The sequence below is a fragment of the Hirsutella rhossiliensis genome (assembly GCF_020360975.1).
Source record: "Hirsutella rhossiliensis strain HR02 chromosome Unknown scaffold00011, whole genome shotgun sequence".
NCBI classification, from domain to species: domain Eukaryota; kingdom Fungi; phylum Ascomycota; class Sordariomycetes; order Hypocreales; family Ophiocordycipitaceae; genus Hirsutella; species Hirsutella rhossiliensis.
Genome location: NW_025408677.1, coordinates 2,662,064 through 2,674,182, shown reverse-complemented (window position 1 = coordinate 2,674,182; position 12,119 = coordinate 2,662,064). Strand labels below are relative to the sequence as shown.

At 58.4% G+C, this 12,119-nt stretch overlaps 2 protein-coding genes across 2 annotated transcripts; both read left to right on the top strand.

Moving 5' to 3' along the window:
• Positions 1-2,405: 2,405 nt before the first annotated feature.
• Positions 2,406-5,782, top strand: HRG_09162 (glutamate/Leucine/Phenylalanine/Valine dehydrogenase domain-containing protein; the record flags this gene model as incomplete). Its single annotated transcript, XM_044867633.1, has 3 exons — positions 2,406-2,700; positions 2,757-5,679; positions 5,740-5,782. 3 exons carry the CDS (start codon positions 2,406-2,408, stop codon positions 5,780-5,782), a joined length of 3,261 nt encoding a protein of 1,086 aa, XP_044717654.1.
• Positions 5,783-7,608: 1,826 nt separating this feature from the next.
• Positions 7,609-11,125, top strand: HRG_09161 (RING finger domain-containing protein; the record flags this gene model as incomplete). The annotated part of the gene is made up of 8 exons (XM_044867632.1): positions 7,609-7,636; positions 7,884-8,327; positions 8,994-9,146; positions 9,196-9,269; positions 9,322-10,257; positions 10,309-10,480; positions 10,523-11,001; positions 11,063-11,125. 8 exons carry the CDS (start codon positions 7,609-7,611, stop codon positions 11,123-11,125), a joined length of 2,349 nt encoding a protein of 782 aa, XP_044717653.1.
• Between the last annotated feature and the right edge of the window lie 994 nt (positions 11,126-12,119).

Here is a 12,119-nt window from a genome sequence, read left to right as displayed (position 1 = left end):
TAGGTAGGTACCTTGGGTACTTCAGCCGGTGCCTGCGAGTATCTCGGGTGGGGCGGCCACTAAAAATAAAAGGTCTCTCCGACAACTCGTGCCTGACGACAACTGGCACGCCTGCTTGCCAAAGAGAGCCTAGCGCCCTGCTGGTGTTTGGTAATGGATACCTTTCCTTAGGTAACAGTTGCCGGGCCACGAAGCAGCGGAGGGCGATCCAACTTGAAGGGAAACTTGCTCGGGCACTATATGCCTCTGAGAGCATGCAAGGAGCCTTGGTTCCCCGGCGCCGCATTGTCCTGCGTGACGTGGACTGTGTCGGTGTCAAGGCGAGTTGCAGAGGAAAAGCGCCAGTTGTGGAAGCTCAGTGGACACGACGCCGTGTTTTGGAAAACACGTTTCATGGAATACCGTACCTGAATGGTACCGAGTACAGAAATGCTGCGCATGGATGCATGCACGTAACTACTACGGAGTAGGCGTTATACTTTCGTATCCGAAGAAAATCGAAAGCTACCCGTGCCAAGAACAACACGCAACAGGTTTGGAGGGCTTGTGGGCAGGAGGAATTGGGCACCTGAAGCCGATGAAGGGCTCGTGCGAATTCAAGCACGCCATGACAAGCATATGCATTGAATTCCTTCCTACCTATGTACAGTAAGTAGGTAACCAGGTACCTTCCTAGGTACCCTAGTAGGAAGAGGTGTAGCGCGAAATGTACAGGCAGGTACAGCCCATGTATCTAAAGGTAGGTACGCATCGATCGACTCTGCTCAAGGTGTCCGCACCTACCTAGGCGGGTACCTAGGTATCCTACGTACCGACTGTACGTACCGAGCAACCCGCATGTCGGGTACCTCAATCACGCCCAGGTACCTGCAAACGGGCGCGCGGTAACCCGGGGCTTGTGGGGTAAGTACCCCTCAATCGAGGTACATGAATGCATGCGGACCCCGTGACCCAGGGTAAACAGGGCGCCCCGAAATACCTCGTTGGCAGGTGACTCCCAGGGGCTGTGGACCAGTCTGGGCGACTCCGCCGCTCTCGCGGCCCACCACACGAGGGGCACGAGACGTCTCCCCCTCCACGGGCAGGCAAGAAGGTAGCGGTAACCTGCTTGTACGAGTACTTTGTTACCGTGCCGTTGCCCTCGCAAAGCGTCCTTTTTGGGAGCATAATGCCGGGAAATAAAAAGAACAACAGCTTGGGCTTGGTTCCGGATCCGTCTCGAGGGCAATGGATACTTAAAGGCAGTGGCGTCTCCTTATCTCTGTCTCAGCGGTCCAAGGCATCGTCACCTCTCTCTGCCTCCATTCCCCATCCCCTCTGCAAACTCAGCTGGCGAGATTGATGAGAGCAAGCCCCTTCAACGAGTCTGCTTGCTGCCCCTGCTGCCAATTGGCACCTCAGCTCGCCAACGCCCTTCTGCCTCGTCACACCGACCGGGTGAGTCGTCAAATCCCCCCTGCCGCCGCCTTCAGCGGCATGCCTATCGAATGGAAGGGCAGTGCTTGTGCTGTGCCTGCGCTGTGCGTGCTTGTGCTCGCTTGTGCTGTGCTTGTGCTGTGCTGAGCTGCGCTGCGCTGCGCTGTGCTGTGACCGGGCCGTGGTGCATTTGGGGTTGCGCAGCCTCCTCCTGCGCAACCTGCTCCTCCCTGTGTATAAGCTGACCGGTTGCTGATGAAGAAATTGCTCAAGCAGCGTGCCAATTCCCTCCATACCTCGCTCGCATCACTCGTTGCCTGTTGCCTGCCGCCTCTCCCGAGCCCTTGGTAGGCGCGCTCTCTGCTCTGCCCCGCCAACTGCCCCGCCAGCGCTCGGCAGCCGCATTCCGACGTGCATTGCAGCCATCGATAAGCTGCTTCTACGTCACCAAATCCGTCTCCTTGCCGCTCGGCCAGGCCGGTGTCGACCTCATCAGCCTCAAACGACGAGCCCCGAGCCCCAGGGCAGCATATCCGCTCTTTCTTTTCTGCAGGGGCACATAGAGTACGAGGTGAGTGGCCTTGGTCGCCTGTCAATGCGCCTCTCTCTCCGTCTTTGTCGTCGCGGCCAATTCTTGGAAGAGAGCCCTCTCTGTCAGCCCCTGAGATAACGTCCGGCCCCCATTGTGGTTATTGTGGTGGACGATAAGGGCCCGACCCAGGCAACGCCTGTGCCCTGTCTCGGATCGCCTCGGGCCACCCCCCTTTCTCGCAGAGCGCCGGCTTCTGCGTTGCCCACTTACACACGCCCGCTGGCCTAGCCATGCCACCGGCCCCATGCCCTTGTTTATATAGCGAGACGTTGCCGTCCGAGGCGAGCTCGCCGGCCCCTCGTCCAAAGCCTTGCTGCATTGTCCCTTCTGGCTCGTGGTACCGCGCTTGGTTGGCGCCCTTGCAACTGCTCTCATCCTCGTCGCACGCAGAGACACCATGTTTGTCGTGGACACCCATAAGACTGACCTCGCATTGCTCGACAGGTTCCCCGATTACCTTGATCCCTTCGAGCCCCGCGAACCGCCCATCATGGGGTCCATCGCCCCCAAGCCCAAGCCCCTGCTGCATATTCAGTCGGAAGAGTCCAGCCGCGGCCCCTCGCCACAGCCCACGCACTTCAGCGTTCCCCTGGCATCAAATCCCAATGGCAATGGCCACCGAACACTGCGGTCGGCCACCGTCGGCTACGTTGCTCCCGAGTTCACCGGCAAGGTCGAGCAGATGAAGACTGGTAAAGATGCCCTGTCTCCGCACCTGTTGCCCAACTGACTGGGTCCTCCGTTGCAGTCAAGGACATCATCATCAAGGCCGGATGGATCCCTGAGCCGCTCGTCGAGGAGGAGATCTGCTGGTTCTACGAGCAGCTCGGCATCGACGACGTGTACTTCCACATCGAGACCCCAGACGTCATTGCCAGCCAGATCACGTCGCTCTACGCCGCCAAGGTGGCAGCCTACTCGCGCGAAGACAAGCAAGAGGAGATCCGCCTCGACATGGAGGCCAATGACCACGCCATCTATATCGACACGAGCGAGCCCGGCACGCGCAACGTCAGCGGCCCCAGGTACGAGTCGCGTCTCGAGGCCAAGTACCTGGACCACCAGGGCAAGACCAAGTATCGCGTCGAGACCTTCCGCTCCCCGGCCGTCATTGGTGCTAGTCCCACCTCCAAGGCCACTCTCCGATGCTATTTCGTCTACCAGTGCCAGTTCAAGCAGAGCCCGGAGGCGACGGATCCCAACGAGACCAACATTGAGCTCATCTCAGACACCGGCTTCTGGCAAAAGGCCACGGACAACACCAAGCAGATTTACCAGGAAATCATTGAGTTGGCGGTCAATAGAACTGGCTCCGTCATTGAAATCTTCGACATCGAGGGTTCACCCGAGAAGCGCCTCGTCATCGCCTTCCGCACCCGCACGGCCCGAGGCATGTTCTCGGCCCTGAGCGACCTCTACCACTACTACGGCATCACCAGCTCGAGGAAGTATGTGGAGCAGTTCTCCAACGGCATCACTATCATGAGTATCTACCTCCGACCCGCCATGCACCTGGAGGGTTATTTCCCACCCATCGACGAGTCGATCCACCAGATTGCAAAGGAGATTTCTCTCCTTTACTGCCTGCCTCAGAACAAGTTCCACAACCTCTTTGCTGTGGGAGACTTGAGTCTTCAGGAGGCCGTCTATGCCCACTCCGCATGGGTCTTCGTGCAGCACTTCCTCAACCGATTGGGTCCCGAGTATGCATCCCTGTCCGACATCTTGAACCCCGGCAACACGGCACAGGCTGCCCTCTTGTCGAGGCTCAAACGTCGCCTGCGAACCGAGACCTTCACTCCTGATTACATCCTGGAGATTATCCAGACATACCCTGGCCTCGTGAGGTCATTGTATGCCTCATTCGCCAGCATTCATCTCGGCGGCGGCCCCGATGCGAACATGTACACGGTGCCGCCGACACCCGTGGTTGAGATCCTGTCCGACGAGAAGCTCAAGGAAACAATCTCCATGACGGTTTCCAACGAGCACGACGAGATGGTCATGACTGCGTTCAGGGTGTTCAACAATGCAATTCTCAAGACCAACTACTTCACCCCGACCAAGGTTGCTCTCAGCTTTCGTTTGGACCCAGCCTTCCTTCCCGAGGTTGAGTACCCTCGCCGACTCTACGGCATGTTCCTCGTCATTGGTGCCGAGTCCAGGGGCTTCCACTTGCGCTTCAAGGACATTTCCCGCGGCGGTATCCGCATTGTCAAGTCCCGCAGTAAGGAGGCGTACGGCATCAACGCGCGCAATCTTTTTGACGAGAACTACGGACTGGCCAACACACAGCAGCGCAAGAACAAGGACATTCCCGAAGGCGGTTCCAAGGGCGTCATTCTCCTGGATCCTAAGCAGCAGGACAAGGCCCAGGAAGCATTTGAAAAGTACATTGACAGCATCCTGGATCTGCTTTTGCCGGCCGTCAGCCCGGGCATCAAGAACAAGCTGGTGGATCTTTACGGCAAGGAGGAAATCATCTTCATGGGCCCCGACGAGAACACGGCCGACTTGGTCGACTGGGCCACAGAGCACGCAAGAACCCGCGGCGCGCCCTGGTGGAAGTCATTCTTCACTGGCAAGTCGCCGAAGTTGGGCGGCATTCCACACGACAAGTACGGCATGACGACGCTGTCGGTGCGCGAGTACGTCAAGGGCATCTACAGGAAGCTTAACCTGGACCCCTCCAAGGTCAGGAAGATGCAGACTGGCGGCCCTGACGGCGACTTGGGCAGCAACGAAATTCTGCTGGGCAACGAGAAGTGGACGGCCATTGTCGATGGCTCCGGCGTGCTGGCCGACCCCAACGGCCTGGACAGGGAAGAGCTGCTCCGCCTGGCCAAGAAGCGTGCCATGATAAGCGAGTACGACATGTCCAAAGTCTCCAAGGATGGGTTCCGCGTCCTATGCGACGACAACAACGTGGTCCTTCCCAGCGGCGAGCTGATCACCAACGGGACGTCTTTCCGAAACACGTTCCACTTGCGCGACACGGGCATGACGGACGCCTTTGTGCCCTGTGGCGGCCGCCCCGAGTCGATTGATCTCATCTCGGTCAGCAGGCTGATCAAGGACGGCAAGACGACAATTCCCTACATTGTGGAAGGTGCCAACTTGTTCATAACCCAGGACGCCAAGCTTCGTCTCGAGGCTGCAGGCTGCATTTTGTACAAGGATGCCTCGGCGAACAAGGGTGGAGTCACATCATCCTCGCTCGAGGTGCTGGCTTCCCTTTCGTTTGACGACGATGGCTTCGTGCAGAACATGTGCTGCGACGCCAATACCGGGGAGGCGCCGCAGTTCTACAACGACTATGTCGGCGAGGTGCAGGCCAAGATTTGCGAGAATGCTCGGCTCGAGTTTGAGGCCATCTGGCGCGAGCACGAGGCCACTGGCACGCCGCGATCCGTCTTGTCGGACAAGCTGTCGCTCGCCATCACGGACCTAGACGAGGAGCTGCAGCAGTCGGACCTTTGGACTAATGAGAAGATCCGGCACGACGTGCTCAAGGACGCACTCCCTGCATTACTGCTGCAGAAGATTGGGCTGGAGACGATTGTGTCCCGTGTGCCCGAGAGCTATCTGAGGAGCATCTTTGGCAGCTACCTGGCCAGTCGGTTCGTCTACGAGTTTGGTAGCGAGCCCAGCCAGTTTGCCTTCTTTGACTTGTAAGTTTTGGCGCCAGCAGGCATCGTGAAGGGAGAGACAATTGCTAACGGATGCTTTAGCATGTCGAAGCGGATGGCAAGAATGGATGGGAGGACGGATTGAGGGCGCAGTTCCACAACTTGTCGGTGAATATGGCCTCGTTGAGGGCAACGCCGCGTTGAAAGCATCAAGCAGCCAAGGAGCTGAGCACGGGTTAGGATGGTTTCTACTTGCATTAGGGTTCACGGATAGGCATGGGTCAGGGGAAGATTTTGATGAAGGCAGAAACGAAGGAAGATTGGCAGTACGTACGAGGAAAATAATAGTATGGTCTGCGGGTATCGGATCACGGCAGCATGAGCCAGTCAGACGTCAGTCGCTAAATAAGAGTTTGCGCCCCTAAAGACACATGTCTGTCTCATGAGTGTGATTTGTGCGGAGGCTGGGTCTATACCGCTCGTCCGGTTTATCGCTCGTCGGGTTGGCGTAGGTGGTGCCCGGGCTACTGGACCCTGAACAAGGAAGGGATTTGGAGAGGTGCGTCAGGAGGGCCACGCGTAAGTACCAAGGGAAGGGGTTGGCGCCATGGGGCGGCGTCTCGGAGGATTCATGACGAGAGCAGCGGCTGTGCGGCTTGGGCCAAAGCAATGACCCGGGTACCGGTACTTTGCTGGGCTGTACCGCTGAAAGGCGCGCCTGTTGCGAGGCTGCGACGGTCGTGCAGGGAGGCGTCACTCATGGTCACCCATGAGCCTTGCGGATGGGAAACGAGGTTTTGTTAGTTGGATGCGGACCCATATGGAGTCGACAGGTATCATCTGCTCTCTCCCATCCAACAATGTGCCAGTACGTTTGTAATTCAGCCGTTTGACCGTTGGAAACGGCCGGCCCATCCCATGTTTTTCAAATTGTGTGTGGTGTCTGGTCTAAGTAGCTGGGCCAGGGAGGCAAGCGTCCACTGTACTACTGTACGGACGGATACTCCGTACTGACGAGAGCAATGGGGTCACACCTCGGCAGTCGTCCATGTCCCGATGGAGTATGGAGTACGGATATCCGTCCTGTAATTAATGAGGTCTGATAGTCAGGTACCGACGCCCAGGCCGCGCGAGAGTGCCCAAGGCCAGGTATGTGCTAGCGCATCAGGGAAGGTTTTAGTTACTCCGTACAGATACTCCGCGCATGTAAACACCTACTGTACCTAACCTTTAAGGTACCCGGCATGCGCCCATCCCAGCCGGCCCCGATAGCACGGTACTTGAGAAGACGCACGTTGATCCCCAGAACAGAGGTATTAATCTCCCATCGGCATCGATGAGAATGAATGAAAAGGTACGGAACCTGCCTGCCCCGCTTCAGCCTTCAGCCCCTCAGCCAGCCACCATGAGGAGAGCCGCCACGACTCGTCCCCCCTTGGTTGTGGAGTGCGTGCGCAGCATCACCCCCCCTGAGCCGCCTTTTCGACGGCTTCGTTCTGCTGGAGCCAAAGCACTCGACGCAGAGGCGGGCCGGCCATTGCAACACGTCCTTACCTCGGAGAGCGAGCTGTGCTCTTCTTTTCACGACGCCGCCCTACCTACGTTCCTTGCTTCTGCGCACCGACGACGGCCAAGCCGCGGACAGCACACGCAGCGCGACCATTCCTTTCCTTCTCCAACCTCCCATTTCTCTCGTCGGACCCGACCGAGCTTTTCCATCCCTCGATGACGCCGGGCTACCCGTCGCCATTGAATTCGGAGTAGTCGACCCTTTCTCCTCCTCGTCGCTACCAGGGGAGCCTGGACATTTCATGCACCAGCAGCATTAAGAGCGTTTCGACAAGCCAAACTTGGGAGTTCCGAACGCCCATCACCCGAGACGAAGGCGACGGGGGGGGGCCCGGGAAGGGGCATTGAATCCCCGCGCGCGCCCGCAACGAATTTCCCAGGGGGAAAAAAACAATCATCGCCATGACTAGGCCTACCATCATCCGCGCGGGTACGTATGCCCATCCCCCTCCCCTTCTTCCGAGACTGGCCCCTGCTTGACCCTGCCGCACCTCTCTGCCTCCACGAGACCTTGGTTCGTCTGCGACCAAGCGGCCGGGGTGGTGCCGCGTATCAACGGGCCACACATTCCAGCCCCCCTGCCAAGGCTCTGTTTGAATCTCTCTCTCTTTTTGTTTTGTCGCCTGCTGTCATACCAATTCCAGCTAACAAGATCCTCTTCTTCCTCTGCTCTGCAGATACAATCGATTTGCAGCAGCAGAGTCCCCCGTCGGCCAAGGACCACCACCGCCTGCTCGAGTCTGCCTCGGACTACTCCCTCTCTCCCATCGCTCCGCACCAGGCCGAGACCCTCCGCGAGGTCGCTCACGAGACCGCCGAAGAGGAAGCCCATAGCCCAAGGGCTTTATGGATGAGTGGAAAGGGCAGCAGACCCGGTGACGCCCAGTCGCAAGAGCACGGCGCCTACTCGGGCTCCGGTGGCGCCCAACCCGGAGACCTCGCCGGGGGGTCCACCACTGCCGACATGTATGACGACGATCTCGACCACCAGGATGACCTCGCTATTTCTCAGAATGACGGCACCTCATCGTCTTCGGACGAAGGCGACCTCGACGGCGATGGCGACCTCGACGAAGATGACATGATGGACAAGATCTCGAGCTCTCCTTCAATCGAAGATGGTGGGTACTACTCCGCCACCACCCCAGGGGCCTGGCCGCCGCGCCTGTCTTCCCTTCCATCTTGCTTGCCACGGCCTCTGCCCTGCCCGGGTCCTTCCAGGACCTCGTGCTTGACCCCGAATGTGCCCGTACCTTCTATTCCCGTTTACTGGACAAGTGTGCAGCTCCATCAAGTCGGAGTGGCAGTTGCTGAGTGGCACTGCAACCGTCCTCTTCTTCCTCGCGGTGAGTATACCGCTCGGGCCAACAACACTGTCGACGACGATGACGACTCTGTCCCGCGGCGCAATCGACGGCGCAACGCCAAACGCCCCGCCACCTTTCGCGGGGCCAGGAGGGAAGGGAGAAGGAGACGCTACCGTCGCTCCCAGCAGGGCAAACCCAAGTCCGGATAGAAGACGTTGACGACGGTGCCCGGGCCTGGTGTGCAGAGTGGTGGGCACTTTCTGGGCTTACGTCGGACTGCCCACCAAGGACTTGGTGCCTCGATGGCCTCGGACTCAGTCTTGGACGAGATGGATGGTGGCCGCTACGACTCCAATGGCTCGCCGCTCACGATCCCTTACGAGCCGTCAATCGAGGAAGACGATGGTTCCGACTTTCCCCTTCCCCGCAATCCACGTTATACTGCATCTGGCTGGAGGGATGAGTGCTTACAAGACTCAGAGGACATCGATTTCGAGTTCGTTTACGCGCTGCATACCTTTGTGGCTACCGTCGAAGGCCAAGCAAATGCGACCAAGGGCGACACCATGGTGCTGCTGGATGACAGCAACAGCTACTGGTGGCTGGTGCGAGTGGTCAAGGACAGCAGTATCGGTGAGTTGATGGACCCCTGATGCCTGAATGGAGTCTGACGACGATCCAGGATATCTGCCTGCCGAGCACATCGAGACGCCGACGGAGAGACTGGCCCGCTTGAACAAGCACAGGAACATCGACGTAAGCATATCTCGAGACCATCCTGAGCTCACCAATCCTAACACGGCCACAGCTTTCAGCCACGATGCTGGGCGATCAGGCGCAAAAACCCAAGAATTCCTTCAAGGCCATCCGCAGAAGGCGCAAGACAGTCACCTTTGCTGAACCAACCTACGTCAACTATTCCGATTTCGATTACTCCACCGAGGACGATGATGGCGACGAACTATTTAGCCCCAGTGCGCAGCAGTCGGCAGATCAGCACAAGCAGGATAGCTCGACCGACGACCTAATCGGCGACGATGGCGCTAAAGTCGAACCTCTAAAGACCCGGGCGAGCAAGGAAGACGCTATGGCAGAGGGCTCGAAAGAAGAGGTCGACGCCGAAGAGGCCAGAGAGGGCGACGACGCTATTGACAACCAGGCGGGCGGTCCCAGCAGGTCGCGAAACGGCACAGTTAGGAACACCGACTCTTTCTTCAAGGACGAAAGTCTCGAAACCAAGAAGATAACGCTCACCCCCAACCTGCTGCGAGATGACAACACCCCTCGAGAGTCGACGGAATCCGCCACCCGGGATGCAAAGGCGAGGACCAGCCTGGATAAGTTGGAAAAGGAACTCGTCCCGGATAAGAAGAAAAGCAAGGACAAGGATAAGAAGGAAAAGGAAAAGGAAAAGAAGCCGAGCGCCATCCGAAGCTTCTTCTCGAGAAAAGATAAAAAGAAGGTGTTCGAAGATGACGACGAGTCGATTGGCAAGCGGTCCATGGACACCACTTCCGAGTCGCGTGACAGCGAGGATCGCATGGTGGAAGACCAGGCCTCTCCCGACAAGCCCGGCAGCACCCATCGGAACTCGAGCAGATTGCAGAAACCGCCCCCGGCGAGCAAGGCGCCCAAGTCTGTTGAGCTCGCGTCCTACTTGGCCGAGGGGCGCACAAACGACGTGTCCAACGTGCCGCCAGCGTCCATGCGCATCGTCCACCCCGACACTCGGGAGACGCAGGAGGTGCCGTCCAATCAACAGCACCCGCCATCGGCTCAAGATGCCCTGCGGCAGCGATCCGGCTCCGTGGCTGCCGCCCCGCGAGACGAAAAGTCTGCCACCTCCAAGCTTGTGAACGCTCGGAGCTCAAGCGCTGGTCCGGATTCTAGGGGGCAAAAGACGGTCAAAGCCAAGACGCGAGAGCTGGACGGCTCGGACGATTCCGAGGCAGAAGGGTCTGGCAAGGGCAAGACCCAACAGACGTCTCGTGGGCCTTCTCCACCAAAAGGATGGCAAGGCGGATCGAATGATTCTACGATATCCCAGGCGGCTGGCGATCAACAAAACAGCAGTCGCTCAACACCAGCGACCGCGCACGACAAGACGTCCACCCCGCCGCCGCAACCGCTGCCGGGCCACACGGAGCGGACGCAGACGTTGCAGGCTCAAGAATCTCCCGCCCACGTATCCAGTCCGCCCCCGCTTGTCGTCGATACGTCATCGCCAGAGGCCGATTCGCCCGAAGCCTCGCCGTCTCCTGACCAGACGCAGGCCGCGCGTGGCGGCCAGCAAGTCGGCGGCTCGGCAAGCAAAGAGCCGAGCTGGGACGACACAAAGCTGCGAGCCTTTTTCGACGACACCGATCATATCCGAGACCTGTTGGCGGTCGTCTACGACAAGACGGATGTGGAGCCCGCCGGCAGTGACCATCCGGTCATGGGAGGGCTCTTTCGGGAGCAGAATGCCAAGTTGGCCGAGATTACCACGGTAAGGCCAAGTGACGGAGAAACAAACCTGCGATGTGGAAGCTAACTCGGAATCCGGGCAGCAATTGGATAACATGTTGGGAGACTGGCTGGCGAGAAAACAGCGTCTCCGAGGGACGATATAAGAACCTGTGGTTGCTATAGCACCACTGAGTGGCTGGCCCTTATCACGCAACAACAGAGCCCCGGACTGGACAGGCTGAAGCTTGGTCGAAAACCGCGGCATGTTGCCAGGGCTTGGCAACAACACGACACCTGGCCTCCATGATCATCACCATTGACTGTCTGTCGGACCATGAAATCAGGAGGAGGCACTGAGCGTCCCCGGAGCATCAAGGCGTCAGGTTACGCGCTGCTCATGCAATGCGGTCATCCGCGTGTCTTCTCTTCCGTCACATATTCTGCCTTTTGGTGTCTTTTTGAGCTGTATATGGGTAATGATTTTTGCCGACATGCCCTGATATGAGATACATTGGATGTACGAACGCTTTGGGGAGAGCACATCAAGCACGGTCGCGCGCGCCGGGTCCTGTCGAGGTCCCTGATTCGGTGCTCGCCGCCTTGGCTCGTGCTTTCACTCGCACCCCTTGCCCCTCTTTTTGCTTTCTTTTTTGTGATGCTGATTTCTGCCCTCGTTGAGCATGCGGCGGCATCCCTAGGCACAGGCGCGCGGATGCCCGGCCTGGCTTTGCTTGTCTCCTGTCTTCCCTTTGTTCCCTCCTGGCTCCTGTCCCCCAAATTTTCTTTCTTTCTTTTTTTTCGTGATGATTCAGGACGAGGATGGTCAGCCAGGCTGGCCGTGTTTGGGTGAGTTGATACCCGGGGCCGTGGAAGAGGCTGCGAGCGCGAGGAGAAGATGTGGAGTGCTTATTGCTGTCTTGTATACTAGGCGTTGTTGCAATATGTGTGTGCCCGAGTGTTTACTCCTAGAGGCGGGCGCTGTGAACACAGCGAGGGGAGATGGGAATGACTCGACCCTTTTCCTCCTCATACCTCGCCTTTGGGCTGCCTGCTCTGCCTTGTTGTGGCTCTGGACTGGGTCGCGCGTTTTCCCTGCTAGGGTGCCCGTCGTTAAATCGAGCCCGCGACATGGGCTGCTCGCGCAGCTTCAGCCGGGGC